The following is a 15224-nucleotide window of genomic DNA, read 5'->3' on the forward strand; positions in this document are numbered from 1 at the left end:
GCCTGCTTCTCCCTCTCCCACTCCCCCTGCTTGTGTTCCCTCTTTCGCTGTGTCTGTCACATAAATAAATAAAATCTTTAAAAAATTTTTTATTTATTTGACAGAGAAAGAGTTAGCGAGAGCAGGAACACAAGCAGGGGGAGTGGGAGAGGGAGAAGCAGGCTTCCCGTGGAGCAGGGAGCCCAATCCAGGACTCGATCCCAGGACTCGATCCCAGGACTCGATCCCAGGACTCGATCCCAGGACTCTGGGATCATGACCTGGGCCGAAGGCAGACGCTTAACGACTGAGCCACCCAGGCGCCCCTGCCTTTGTCTTACTTTTGTCTTTCTCTTTTATTCTCTGTGCCTCTGACCCTCTCCTTTGTTTCCCCCACAGTGGCTACAGGCTTTGTCCTCCGCCAGTGTGGCAGTGATGGCCAATGGGGATCTTGGAGAGATCATTCGCAGTGTGAGAACCCAGAAAAGAATGGGGTCTTTCAGGTAAGAAGCAGTGAGGGATTCAGGTCAGGATGTGCAGGGAGAGATGAAAAGGCAGCCGCCTCAGGCTGAGCCTGAAACCCCTTGTACTATTCAAGACTCTAGGTTCCAAGTGATAAAACCCAACTTAAACTTGTTGGGTGGAGGAAAAAAGAGAAATGTATTGACTTCTGTGATTGAAAAGTGTAAGGTAACAGCTTCAGGCACAGCTGGATCTAGGTGCTCAAATGATGTTGTTGGGAGTCTTTTTGTCTCTCACCACACCATGACTTTGTTTTTCTCTGTGCTGGGCTCATCTTTTCTGTGGGATGGAAAGTGTGGTCCTCATTAATTAGCACCAGGCTCACATCCTACCAACCAAGCAAGACTGTGGGGAGACTGAACTGTGTTCTTAATAGCTCTAATGTAATGTCCCAGGACTGATACCTTGGGCCATGCCTCCACCCTGCACTAATCACTGTGTATGTGTGTGTCTCTGTGTGAGTAGGGGGTTATATAGAATGCTCTGATTGGCTGGTCACATGCTTGGCCCTGGACTGAGGGGTGGAATCAGCCAGTCAGCCCCAGTCAAGCAAGGGTAGTTGGATCCCCAAGAGAAAACTGGGATGCTGGGCAGGAACAAAAAGCAGGGTCCCTTTCTGGTCCTGGGCGGGGGGGAAAGCATTGAACTGTGTTCCTGTGTCCTCCTACCCTCCTGCACCCCCCTACCCCGACCTAGGATCAAAAGCTGATTTTGGAGCGGATGCAGGTCATGTACACCGTGGGCTACTCCCTGTCCCTGGCCACACTGCTGCTAGCCCTGCTCATCTTAAGTTTCTTCAGGTGAGACCTCCAGCCTTGAGTCACAGCTGCAGAGCCTGGGCCTCAGTTTGCCCAGTAAGATGGGGTGGTCAGGCTTCACTAGTGACAAGCATCTAATGGTGGTTCTGTGGGAAGGGCGGGGAGGTGACTTAAGGGGATCTGTGTGGCCAAGGACAGGTAGGTATCCACGGGTCCCCAGACTGCATCCCCAATCCCCTAGGACGCTGCGCTGCACTCGCAACTACATCCACATCAACCTGTTCACATCTTCCATGCTGCGGGCAGCGGCCATCCTCACCCGAGACCGTTTGCTACCTCCACCTGGCCCCTACCCTGGGGACCAGGCCCCTGTCCTGTGGAACCTGGTGAGTAGCATCCTTCTCTTTCTCAAATTGGGATTCTGCCTCCTCTGGTGGGGCCAAGAAGTTCCCAGTCCATTTACTACTTTCTACACTATCAACAGTTTATCTCTCTTGACCTCTCCAAACACATTTGGAGAGGGGCCCTCCCAACTCAGCCTCCTCCATCACCCACCCCATCACCTCCTATGTGAGATTTTCCCCTTGCTTAGCTCTCATTATCTCACCCGTCCCTGGACTTCTCCACCAATGAGAGAGTCCCCTACTGGAGGTGGGGCGTGGCAGGATGGGAGGGGATTTGGTAGATACCAATTTGTTGTTACTGCCAAACTAAGGTGGGGGAGGCTAGAGGCTGGGGGCCCAGGTGAGAAAAACTTTCAGGTAGCCAGTTGGGCCATGTCGATTGTGAAGAAGCTATGGGGTGGGGGAGTCCCTGTGCTGGCTGGACAAGGGTGACGGGGTGGGAGAAACTTTTTGACAGGTGAAGTAGTTGAGTTCAATTTTTAGAAGGCGATGGGGTGGGAGAGGCCATATTTGGGGGCCATGGGGTGGGGGAAACTGATAGCAAGATGGAAGATACCAATTGTTAAAGAGGTAAAAGCGGGACAGCTCACAGGGGGAAGAGAACAGAAGAGAGAAATCAATCACAGACACCATCCTCTAGTGATGCAGAGCGGGAAGTGAATAGTGGACGGCAGGAAATGGAGGTGGAAGGACGGCTTGGGGACACCCTGAAGGCCCTGACTGCCCCCTCCCCCTGTCCGGCCACCCCCTAGGACCTAGCTGCCTGCCGCACGGCCCAGATCGTGACCCAGTACTGCGTGGGTGCCAACTACACTTGGCTGCTGGTGGAGGGTGTCTACCTACACAGTCTCTTGGTGCTTGTGGGAGGTTCCGAGGGGGGCCACTTCCGCTGCTACCTGCTTCTCGGCTGGGGTGAGCCCCGACCCTGTCCCCTGCCCAATCCGGCGCGCCTCCACTCCCTCGACTCCCCAGCTGGTCTATCTCAGGGGGTCTCCTCCCCTCTCTGGGCTTCTGCCTCCCCACCCCGGCGGCGGGGGAAATTCCACGGGTCTTGGGCCTGGCGGGGCCCGTGCGCGTGCTGACAGCTGCGGCGGGGTGGGGGGCGGGGTCGGGGTCTGCACAGGGGCCCCCGCGTTTTTCGTCATTCCCTGGGTGATCGTCAGGTACCTGTACGAGAACACGCAGTGAGTCTTGGGGTCTGGGGTGGGGCCTGGGAGGCGGGCGGAGCTTTGAGGGACTCGGGCGGGTTGTGATGGAAAGGTGGGGAGGTTCGGAGGGTACATAGGGACTGGGAAGGGGTGGGTGGGATCTAAAGGAATGGGGAGCTAAGAAAGAGTGTGCTCTGGAAGGGGGCGAGATGGGGGCGGGGCCTGGATAGTAGCGGGGCGGGGCTTTAAAGGAACGTGAGTGTGGCATTAAGGAGAGTGGGCGGAGCTGGCGAGAGAGGGTGCGTGATCCTCTGAATCCAGGGGTTTTTCTCTTAGCTCTACTCCCCCTCTCCCCAGGTGCTGGGAGCGGAATGATGTCAAGGCCATTTGGTGGATCATACGCACCCCTATCCTCATGACCATCTTGGTACGGCCAACCCTGAGTCCTCCAGGCCACCCTCTGGAATTTCCCACCCTGGGAAACGGGGCGCCACCCTCTGTCCCCCAGGACAGGATGGGGCTGGCTCAGCCTCTATCTCTCCCTGCAGATTAATTTTCTCATCTTTATTCGCATTCTTGGCATCCTTGTGTCCAAGCTGAGGACGCGACAGCTGCGCTGCCCGGACTACCGCCTGAGGTGAGGGAGCCGGACCGGGATGGAGGGAAAGGGGCAGGGTGCAAAATGGAGGACCTGGGGCTGCGGGACCACTGCCACCCTCTACCCTCAGGCTGGCTCGCTCCACGCTGACGCTGGTGCCCCTGCTGGGCGTCCACGAGGTGGTGTTTGCTCCGGTAACAGAGGAACAGGCCCGGGGTGCCCTGCGCTTCATCAAGCTCGGCTTTGAGATCTTCCTCAGCTCGTTCCAGGTACTAAGGCACTAAGGCGGGGTGCAAGGGCTACACCCTTCGTCCTGGGGCCCTCTTCCCCAGAGGGGCAGGGGGTCTGCAATTGTCCACTGATGCGGGCACTGAATGGGGTGTGAACATGTTCACATGTTCATTCGTACATTTCTGCGCAAAACACTGAGCTAGCTCTGTCCTGAGCTGGGGAGGCAGCAGGGAGCAAGGGAACAGACCAGGCAGCCTCAGCAGACTGCCACCTAGTGAAGATGGAGGGCTTTGCAGCCCGGGTAGGGCTAGGGCCAAGTTCAGGTTCTGCCACTTCGCAGCTCTGTGGCCTTCACCTAGGGTGAGGTAAATGAGGTGCTTACAGTGCAAAATGTAAGGAGGCACTCCAAAATTTAAGGCCAACCCTGCACTTGCCTGCCAGACCCTAGTTGCCATACTGCTTTTTCTTGTCGGGCCTCAGTTTCCTCATCTCTAAGTTGGAACAATACTAATCTCACCTCACAAGGCTGTTCATTCACTAAATTCAGCAGAAATGTACTGAGCTCTTACTGTGTACCAAGCACTATTCTGGGCCAAGAACCAAATGGTCCCTACCCTCTAGTGGGAGAGACAGATGCTAAACATGCTATGTAAATAAAATGAACAGAGTGTCAGATGGAGAGATGTGCCTAGAAGCTGGGGGGTGGGGGAAAGAGAGCAGACAAGATATAGAGCTGTAGACAGGGGGTAAAGGCCTCACTGAGAAGACACTGGAGCAGAGACCCGGAGGTGAGGGAACAAGCCAGGCAGATATTTGGGGGAAATGTTCCAGGAAGAGAAATATCAAGTGCAAAATCCCTGATATCCAACATGCTTTGGGCGGTGGGAGCCAGAGGGAGCAAGGGGGAGATTGGACAGAGAGGTGAGGTACCCGGGCAGATCCTTGGGCCAAGTAAGTACCTTGGCTTTTCCCTGAGGGAGCTGGGAGCCACGGGAGCAGAGGGATGTGATCAGAGTTAGATTTTTTTTTAAAGATTTAATTTATTTACTTGACAGAGAGAGACACAGCGAGAGAGGGAACACAAGCAGGGGGAGTGGGAGAGGGAGAAGCAGACCTCCCGCGGAGCAGGGAGTCCGATGCGGGGCTTGATCCCAGGACCCTGGGATCACGACCCGAGCCGAAGGCAGACGCTTAATGACTGAGTCACCCAGGCGCCCCCAGAGTTAGATTTTTAACAGGATCATGGAAATTAATAATAAGATTTGTAAGATTTTAACATAAATAACTGATTTGTATTATCAAGTAATTTATTAGTAATTATATTTTATAGAAGTTTATATGTAAAATGTATACTTAAAGATAATTCTTAAAATTAATTTATTAATAATATGTAATATATATAACAAAGTTATAACAAGCTTAAGAATAAAGTTTAACGCGGGGCGCCTGGGTGGCTCAGTCGTTAAGTGTCTGCCTTCGGCTCAGGTCGTGATCCCAGGGTCCTGGGATCGAGCCCCACCTCGGGCTCCCTGCTCCGCAGGGAAGCCTGCTTCTCCCTCTCCCACTCCCCCTGCTTGTGTTCCCTCTCTCGCTGTGTCTCTCTCTGTCAAATAAATAAATAAAATCTTAAAAAAAAAAAAAGAATAGTTTAACGCTATGTGCCAGGCATTCCAGCTTCTTGCATATTACCTCAATTTTCACAACCACCACTCTATTATGACCCCATTTTCCAGATGAAGAAACTGAGGCACAGAGGGGATAAGCCCTTGCCCAAGTGGGTCAGGAAGTGGGGAAGCGGTTCTCCTATCTAGGTAGCCCACCTCCAGGGTCCCCTGTTAACCCTCTTATTGCTCAGTAAACCTGGGAGGGCAAAGGGGGGTCCAGGGAGAGGGTGATTGAAATGGTCTCGGACCAGGGTGGCGGCAGCCGAGGTGGTCTGGGACCTGCTAAGGGCCCAAGCTCACTCAGGGGGTGTCTGCGATCCTGCCCCCACTCTCGATTTAACCCCCGCGCCTCCTCCCGGCAGGGCTTCCTGGTCAGCGTCCTGTACTGCTTCATCAACAAGGAGGTAGGGACAGCGCCGGCTCGCCGCCCGCGCCCTCTGGCGGCCGCGCAGGGAACGGCCGGGAGCGCAGGGAACGTTCTGAGCCCCGTCGCATTGCAGGTGCAGTCGGAGATCCGTCGCTGCTGGCACCGCCGTCGCCTGCGCCACAGCCTCGGGGAAGAGCAGCGCCAGCAGCCCGAGCGCGCCTCCGGGACCCTGCCCTCGAGCTCAGGCCCCTGCCGGGTCGCCCCTGACCGCGGCCTGTCCTTGGGGACCCTCCCAGGGCCTGGGGACGAGGCCAGCCGGGTCTCGGAAAGTTACTGCTAGGCAGCGGGGATCCTGTGTCCATTCGAGATCGCACGTATTTATTGAGAGCCTACTGTGTACCAGGCCCAGTGTGGAGGGCGCTGGAGAAACTGGGGTGCGGTGGGAGGGGGGAAACAAGGTCCCCGTTCTCCTAGAGTTCACAGTTCACAACTGGGGGAGCAGCAAAGACAGAACATCACGTTAGACACACACTGTGGAATGGCTAATGAGGAAAAATTAGAAGGGAGCCTAGGGTGGTCCAGGAGGGCATCTCTGAGGAGGTGACACTTAAGCCCATGCCTGCAAGGGGTGAAGGAGACCGCTTTGGGAAGAAGATTCTAGGCAGAAGGAACCGCATCTGCAAGGGCAGAAAAGCTTGGTGCTGCCTGAGGAAAAGACAGGAACAGACGGTGCCATGTGATGGAACAGATTACTGGGGGGGCAGGAGAGGCAGCTGCGGAAGGGTGTGAAGTGGTCAGACTCTGGCGCTGCTCTTCTAAAGGTAGAACTGAGGATTTGCCACCGTTTCGCACGAGGGAAGTACAGCAAGAGAAGTCAAGGAAGACTCCTAGGTTTGGGATGATGGCAAGAGAGGGAGATGGGGTTCAGGGTGGGGAGAGCCAGGAGTGCTCTTGGGACATGTCAGCCTGGGGAAAAGGCCCTGGAGCTCACAGGAGAGGTGAGAGATGGAAAGAGAAATATGGGGCAGCACTGCGGGGGGTGGGGGGGCAGAAAGGAGGACTTGGTGTGTAGACTAAACAGGAGCCATTCAGGGCAGGACTCAGAGGAACTGGGAGAACTGGGGAGAAGCTGACAGCCTGGATGTGGACCACCTGTACACACACAAGACTCTCACTCCTAAATCCATCCCTGACTCAGATCTACACTTAGATTCAGTTAGTACCTGGGTGTTGTTTTCCTTAGGGTCCCCAGCCCCCTGGACAGATGTGCCCCATAGCCCCTGAGGAGAGTCCTTCAAGCATGGGGTTGTGCTGGGCCCCCCTCATGGGTTTGGGGGGGTGCTCTAAGGCACGGGCCTTGTAAATCAAGCATGTATTTTTGTGTATGGGAGGTGGGTGGGAGAACCATCTTGGCCAGGCCATCAGGAGAAACGAGAGGTGGGCTGCCTGCCCGTGGTGGCCTTGCAATCTCTTCAGCCACGTGTTGCCACAAGAACACGGGACGCTATGCCACCACTGTCCCCCATGCCTAAGAGAAACCCCTATTGGGATTGTTCATGTGATCTCCCGATACTTAACTATTTACAGTGTATGCAATTAAAATTATGTGTATGTGCCAAACATTTTCTGAGGGTTGCTTCTCTAAAAGGTAGTGTAGGCATAGTAAGACTGCAGACACCAGCCTGGTCCAAACTTAGTTTGGGTACTTATTAGCTGTGTGACTTGGGAGAAATTCCCAACTTCTCTGTGCCTCAGTTCCCACTTCTGGAAAAATGGGTATAGTGATGGTGTCTACATCCTATGGTTCCAAGATTCCGGTGAGTTATTCTTAGGGTAGTTCCTGGTGCACGGTGCATGCTTTTCCTGCAATCTCTGCTTTCGCTTTCACGCAATGAAGGAAGAGGTGATTAGAAACCATTTAGGCAGGGGTGGGCGAAGACGGGAGGAAATTCAGACTGATGCCAAGCAGGGTGCCTGAGGCTGAAATTTCTGCTGCCAGCCCGCAGGGCGGGGAAAACCAATTCCCACTTCTTGGGGAGGCTAGGTCAACAAGAAGGGGGAGGCAGGGCAGGGATCTGAAGCCAGGACTGATTCCAGCGCTTGTGCTGTCCCAGCTCCTGCACAAGAACTGAATCCTTGCAGGGGCGGGGACCGGGGCAGGAGGGTCTCCTGCAGCGGCACCATTGCCCCCCACATTACAGATAACTTGGCTCCATTATTTCCTGAGTGACCCTGGGCAAGTCACTTACCCTCTCTGGGCCTCAGCTGTCTCATCTGTAAGATGGATGACTCTGGTATCTACCCACCAGATAACTGTTCCCATTAGATGTGGGCCACTCAGTAAACATGCACCTTTAGCACCTCACAGCTGTCGCCGTGTGTCAAGCCTTCTCCTCCTACAGGGCCCCTTGCTCTGTCACTAATGGACTCACGGAATAACTCAGGATGTGCCTTCCGCAACTCAGTGTATCAAACATCTCATTTTATCCTGATCTGAGGCCTGCAAACTCCTGCACCCACCTGGGGTTTGGTCTTATCTGGAGAACAGAGTAAGAGATGCAAGCAGAGATAGGACACAGAGACATGGGTGGGGGAGAGCACAATGTGTGCGCATCAGAGCAAGACCAGGATCTTCCTTACCCCCCCCCAATAAGCCAGCCTCCTCCTTTCCCACCTCTATCTCCCCACATTTGTCAGAGAATTTCTCCCAGGGGTAATGAAGCTGTAATTTGAGGCCAGTGGAGCTCAGGGTTAAGCCCCAGGCTCTGGCGCAGGGTGGAGTTGAATTATACCATCACCACTTCCTGGCTGGGTAGCCCCGGGGAAGTGCTTGCCCCTCTTTGTACCTCAGTTCCCTCCTCTGGAAATGGAGGTCATCATTAACAGTGTCTGTTCACGGTGGCTGAGAGGAAGTCTGATCAGCACAGAGGCTGGGGCCTGGCACCCTAACAGCTCGGCAGGTGTTAGCCGCAATCGCTACCAGTATTTGGGTACTGGCCGCTCCAACTAGATCCTCCTCCTCCTCCTCCTCCTCTCAGTGAGGGCTGGTCAGGGCTCTCCTGGGTGCTGCGGGGCCCCCAGCAACACTGCAACACAGACCTGGCAGAGAGGAGGCACTTGGGGGGCTGTTTCCTGACTGAACAAATGGAGAAAAAGACTGCAAGAAGTTCTGAGCTAGACCTCAACTTACTGAGAGAGGGACAGAGGGAGGGAAGAGAGAGAGATGCAAGAGAGAGACACAGTGATGAAGAGAAGATAGAAAAGATTAGGAAAGGAAAGGGAGCTCTCTGTATCCACCCCATTCGCTTCACAGATGGGGAAAGTGAGGCCTGGGAGGGGCAGAGAGGTCCTGACCCCAGCACCCGGCCCCACACCCAGCTGCCTCCCTTCCCCAAGTCTGCCCTGCTTGCAAGGCTCTGGGAACAGACAGATGCCAGTAGAAAAAACACAGGACTTTATTATTCCCATTACAAAGGGCAGGTCTTCGCAGGATGAGGGCGGGAAATCTGATGGTGGAGAGGAGGCCCCTACTTGCCGGCGATGAGCGGGTTCCGCAGGACCACGATGACCGAGTCCCCGCGCAGGAACATCTTGGAGATGTAGCGGTCCTTGTTGACTGGCTTGGACTTCTTCTTGCCCTTGCCGCTCTTGGGGACCTCGGTCCACATCTCCTTCACATTCTCCAGCACCATGTTGCAGTGCCTGGGGCGGGGGGAGGCACCGGGAGTGAGGGGGGAGCCTTCCGTCCGCCCCTCTTCCAGCAGCACCCACAGACCCAGGACCAGGACAGCTGGGGCTCCCATACCACCTCCACCAGTCCTCAGGTTGAGGCTTGGGCAAAGAACTTCACCCCTCTGGGCCCCAATGTCCTGCTCTCTAAAATGGAGCCATTCCCAGTGCCCCCATAGGGCTGCTGTGAAGCTCAATCAACACGGCATTCTTGTAAAGACTTAGAACAGGGCCCTGGTCCAAGGTAAAGGTAAGCAAAATGCGTCTGCTTGTGTTTCTTAATTCCAAGTACTTCTGAAGGCATCAGCAGGGGAGCTGCTTCTCTCTGCGGAACCAGAGGCCCCTGGGGCCTATGCGGGTACACGACGCCTCCACTACAGTCCTGCTTGGTCCCTGTCTCCTCAGGGTGCCAGGTGGACGCATGTGAGGACAGGATGGATTAACTCACTCCACAAGCACTTGCAATGAATACAGCAAAGAAGCAAAGAGAGGATAACCCTGCCCTGATGGGGTCTGCATTCTAGTGAGGAGAGAAGAATGCTAAGCAGTCAACAGACTGACCTGAAACACTTGTCAAATTACGTTACCTGCTACGAAGAAAAATTAAAGCCAGGTGAAGGGACAGAAGGATAGAAGGAAATGTTACCGAGTGGCAAGAAAAACAGAAAATAGTTAAGAGCAGGGAAGCTCTATGCCTTGCTATGGAGTAATATCCACAAGAAGCTACTGAGTGACAAATGCCAAGTATTCGAGGAAAGTGATTCTCTTGAGGGGAAGAAGGCGGGTAGGAGAAGCATCGATACCCCCCACTTGCTTGTACAATACAGAATCCTGGAAGACATGCAGAGATAGGGGGCGGTGGGGTGACCTGGGTAGACTGGGAACAGGCTGGATGGAAAGTTTTCATCAGACTGCTATTACTGTTTTTGGAATCCTGTGAATACATTAGCAATTCAGAGAAAAATAAGTTTAAAAAAAAAAAAAAGTAGCATACCAGTATAGAAACATTTCCAAGATATACTGTTAAGTGAAAAAGCCGAGGTCTAAAACTGTGTGATGTGCCCTTAGCAGTGATTTAAAAATAAAGAAAAGCACCCTCCTCCGTCTGTTGGTCTGATGTCACGTAAGGAGACAGACCTAAGGAATTCGCCATGGAGGGATTCCTGGGGAGGGCCACTGGTGGGCAGGGAGCAAAGACTTGCTCTTCATTGGGTGCTTTTGTTTCTTTTGAATTTTGTCTCAATTGCATGCACTGCTCACCCAAGAAAGTAACATAATTAACACAGTAAGTAAGGGGGTTAAGAATGCTTTAGTGGACCTGCAGGGATGTTCTCAGACCACTGACACACTGTGAAAAACAAAATGCAGAAGAGCAGCACATGAAAGATTCAATCTTAAAAACAATTAAATTGGGGGCGCCTGGGTGGCTCAGTTGGTTAAGCGACTGCCTTCGGCTCAGGTCATGATCCTGGAGTCCCTGGATCGAGTCCCGCATCGGGCTCCCTGCTTGGTGGGGAGTCTGCTTCTCCCTCTGACCCTCCCCCCTCTCATGTGCTCTCTCTCATTCTCTCTCTCAAATAAATAAATAAAATCTTTAAAAAAAATAAAAAAATAAATAAATAAAAATTAAATTTATGATATGATGACATGTCAATTAGACCTCAAAAAAGCTGTTAGCTAACACCACAGAGGAGCCCCTGGATATGTGTGAGAGTCAAATGTGGCAGGATACATATTAGGGTGGGAGGCTGGGTAGGGTGGAGAGGTGGGAGGCTGATGTGGGGGCAAGAAGCAGCAGCTAGGGGAAAAGGAAAGAATCACCTTAAAAAAGAGTGTGTGTGTGTGTGTGGCGGGGGGGGCGCCTGGGTGGCTCAGTTGGTTGAGCGGCTGACTCTTGGTTTCAGCTTGGGTCATGATCTCAGATCATGAGATCGAGCCCCGCCTCCGGCTCCGTGCTCAGTGCAGAGTCGGCCTGAAGCTCTCTCTCCCTCTGCCCCTCCTCCCCAAATTAAATACAATAAATCTTACAAAAAATGTGTATACACACACACACACACACGCACGCGCGAATAAACCACCACTTAACTGTGCTCTTACTAAGTGCCCACGCCCCTCTCCTAAGCACGAAGCCAGCAATCCTCACTGCATTTCACCCCCAGGAGGTAAACACTGGTGTCACCTCCAGCTTCCAGAGCAGGACACCGGGTACAGTGGGATGACATTTTGGAAGTGGCAGATCCCGTGTTCAAATCCAGGTCTATCTGCCTCCGTGGGCTCGGCACTTCCTGTTCTCGTTCTCATTCTTGAGAAGAAACTGAGCCTCAGAGTGCAAAGACTTATTCCTGGTCACATAATAGCTTGTGGCAAAAACACTGTAGCCTTACGCTTCGCCACACTATTTCCCAAATGCTAACTGAAGGCTGCAGGTTATATGTTTACTGAGCATTTATCATCTTATCTACTGAGCCAAGTACTCTTCCTACAGAAATACTTAACCCTCACAACTGTCCTACAAGGGGTATTTTCTTTTTTAAAGATTTTATTTATTTATTTGACAGAGAGAGACACAGCGAGAGAGGGAACACAAGCAGGGGGAGTGGGAGAGGGAGAAGCAGACTCCCCGCTGGGCAGGGAGCCCAATGCGGGGCTCGATCCCAGGACCCTGGGATCATGACCTGAGCCGAAGGCAGACACTTAACGACTGAGCCACCCAGGCGCCCCTTCTTTTTTTTTTTTTTTTTAAGATTTTATTTATTTATTTGACAGAGAGATAGTGAGAGCAGGAACACAAGCAGGGGGAGTGGGAGAGGGAGAAGCGGGCTTCCGGCAGAGCAGGGAGCCCAATGCGGGACTCGATCCCAGGACCCTGGGATCATGACCTGAGCCAAAGGCAGAGGCTTAACGACTGAGCCACCCAGGCGCCCTATGAGGGATATTTTCATGACACCCGTTTTGCAGACAAGGAAACTGAGGCCCAGAGAGGAATAACCACTTGCTGTTCCCTCTGGCCAAAACACTCGGACCCTAGCTTGCTCCTTCATCGTATTTAGGTCTGTTCATCATTGCCTCTTCCTATGGGGCCTCTTGCATTCCAGTTTAGGACAGCACCTCCTTCCCAGCACTCCATACTCCTACTTGGCTTTTCTTTCCTTTTTTTTTTTAAAGATTTTATTCACTCAAGATAGAGAGCGAGCAAGAGAGAGCACGAACTGGGTCCGGGCAGAGGGAGAGGGAGAAGCAGACTCCCCACTGAGCAGAGAACCTGACATGGGGCTCAATCCCAGGACCCCAGGATCAAAAGCAGATGCCCACCAACTGAGTCACCCAGGCGCCCTTGGCTTTACATTTCTTATGACAAGTTATGTATGTGCTTGCTGTCAGCTTCCCTACCTACGGCATAAGCTCTCTTAAGTATAGGACCCATCTTTGTTTTAGTCACTGCTGTGTCTCTGGAGCCTAAAAAAAAGTACTGGGCATGGGTACTCTATGTTGTAACTGCAAAAACTGATTAAGAGCTTCCTGTGTGCCAGATGCTGTACTTCTAATGACTTTATTACACGTCAAATGTATTAAGTCACTGAATCTTAGCAACCACCAGAACTAGTGCCACTGTATGGAAGAGATAAAGTTACCTGCTGAAGGTCACCTGGCTGCTAAGAGGCAGAGCTGGAAAATGAATCCAGGAAGCCTGGCTCCCAAGTACATGCCCAGCACTACTGTACTGCACAGCTGGAGGGACCACAAGATACTGTCACACCTTGAGGTCTGAAGGCGCTTATGCCCCAGGACTCTGAAAACCTTGTATTCAGGCTCCTCACACTGGAGCTAGGACCACATCTCCAGGCTCGGACAGAACACCTTCCAGGACCCAGGCACTCACCTGTCGAAGGCCTTCACGCGGCCCAGGAGCTTCTTGTTGTTGCGGCAGTTGATGAGCACCTGGGTGTTGTTCTTGACTGACTGCGTGAGCACAGAGAGCGGACCTGTGTTGAACTCTTCTTCTTCCCGCTTCTGCAGCTCCTCTGGGGTCATCTCACTCTTGGGCTTGTTGAGGAGGCTCCTGAGTGGGCAAGCATGGAACCCACAGGTGAGAGGGCCCAGCGCTGGAGCGTGCGTGGTCACATGACCTTGCACTTGGGTGTCTCCCCAACCCTTCCCCAACACATCCACCCTCCTGCTCAGGCCCTCTTGCTTGGCATCACCACTTGGATGCTTAATAGATGTTTCCAACCTTACACATCCTCAGTTGAGCTCCAGATCTCCCAACCACCCCAACCTACTCCATCCACAGCCTTCCTCATCTCCATCCTTCTAGTTCCTTGAGCAAAAATTCTGATACCAACTTGACTCCTCTCTCTCACATCCTGCATTCCATCTGTCAGCAAATCCTGTCATCTGCCTCTAAAATATACCCAGAATCTCACCATTTCTTACCATGGCCTAAACCTCCATCACCTCTCTCCTAAGAGGCTTATTTGTCTCCCTGCCTCTGCCCATGCTCCCCGACGGGTCTATTCTCCAGAGGAGTCCCAGAGGTTGTATCAAACCTAAGTCATATCTTCTCATGCTCTGAAACCCTCCCATGGCTCCCATCTCTGTGTAAAAAGTAAAATCCAAAGTTTTTACAATGCCCTGCATCTGTCCATCCCTCTGTTCCAGCCAGTGGCCTCCTAGGTGGTCCTTTAAGATATTAGGCAAACTTTCACCTTGGGCCTCTCCATTTGCTTTCCCTCTGTCTGGATACCACCCCAGTTATCTTTGTGGTTCTCCCGCTCTTCAGGTTTTTGCTCAACTGTTGCCTTCTCAGTGTGTCCTGCACTGGTTATTAAGTTACTCTCTCTCAAAACTGGCATTCCCCATTATTTTTACCCTGCTCTATTGTTTCCTTACTCACAGCTCTGGTCACCTAACATTATGTTCTACATGTTTATTATCAGTGTATTCATTGCCTGCCTTTTCCCACCCCATAAGCTGCAGCAGGGGAGTTTTTTTTCTTATGGGGCGGGGGTGGTATTCACTGATGTATCCCACGTGTCTAAAGCAGTGCCCCATACGGGAGCGATAAATAAATACTTGCTGAGTGAATACATCAATCAGGAAAATCATTTCGATGACTCGTGAGCCGAAAAAGTCGCGAATGAGGTGGAAAGCCAACCGTCTCCAGCTCAAATGGTCCGGATAAGTCCCGTACCTCAAACCGTTATTTCTAAAACTCCGCATTCCCCTTTCCCAGGTTCTTTCCTTCCCCTTAAAATCCATTTCAGTCAGACTATTTATCTGGGAAATCCCAGCCCATTAACTGGTAAAACTGCCTTCTCACTCGAACTCAGGATCCGTCAAAGGCCCCATGCCCGTCCTCAAACTCGTCAGGAGAAAGATGCGTACTTTACCCCTACAATCTCTGCCCTCGCCCCGCCTCTGCGCACCACCGGTAAGCGGCCACATTTACGCCCTCAACCCCACTCCCGCAGCCAAAGCCTAGCCCGGCCTCACATGGTGATAGTGCCTGCGGTCCCAGATCAGCGCCGTCTCCTCCGCGTTGCTGCCGCCTCTGAAGACAGAGCGACAGGCGGGACTTCCGTTTCCTGCGGCCCACTTCCGTCGGCGCCTGCGCAAGCCCAACCTGTGGGGGGCGTGGCCTGTTACCATAGCGACCCGCCCAGCCCAGCGCAGAGGTGGGGTAGAAGCATTGCGTAGTAGTTCAAGGTCTTTCAGGACCATACGGGGCAGATATTCACGATTATGGAGAGAAGAAGAAAACGGATTCGACTCAAATCATTTCGTTGTAGAGCGGCACAGGCTGAAAGAGGGAAAGGACACCCCA

The 15224-nt window shown here is 52.9% G+C and overlaps 2 protein-coding genes across 2 annotated transcripts; one reads left to right on the top strand and one right to left on the bottom strand.

Annotated features, from left to right (window-relative positions):
- The first annotated feature begins 366 nt into the window (after positions 1-366).
- On the top strand, positions 367-6160 carry GIPR (gastric inhibitory polypeptide receptor). Its single transcript, XM_006738505.3, has 10 exons — positions 367-482; positions 1198-1301; positions 1501-1645; positions 2416-2575; positions 2787-2847; positions 3169-3238; positions 3360-3448; positions 3540-3678; positions 5667-5708; positions 5805-6160. The coding sequence occupies exons 2-10, from the start codon at positions 1222-1224 to the stop codon at positions 6009-6011; spliced, it is 993 nt and encodes a 330-aa protein (XP_006738568.1). The 5' UTR covers positions 367-482; positions 1198-1221; the 3' UTR covers positions 6012-6160.
- A 2948-nt stretch (positions 6161-9108) lies between these two features.
- On the bottom strand, positions 9109-15037 carry SNRPD2 (small nuclear ribonucleoprotein D2 polypeptide). Its single transcript, XM_006738501.3, has 3 exons — positions 14894-15037; positions 13281-13460; positions 9109-9373 (listed from the first exon to the last, which is right to left on the bottom strand). Coding segments are annotated over exons 1-3 (357 nt in total). The 5' UTR covers positions 14896-15037; the 3' UTR covers positions 9109-9198.
- Between the last annotated feature and the right edge of the window lie 187 nt (positions 15038-15224).

Source organism: Leptonychotes weddellii, chromosome 16, assembly GCF_054177405.1.
Source record: "Leptonychotes weddellii isolate Sample4059 chromosome 16, ASM5417740v2, whole genome shotgun sequence".
In the NCBI taxonomy this organism is placed as follows: Eukaryota; Metazoa; Chordata; class Mammalia; order Carnivora; family Phocidae; genus Leptonychotes; species Leptonychotes weddellii.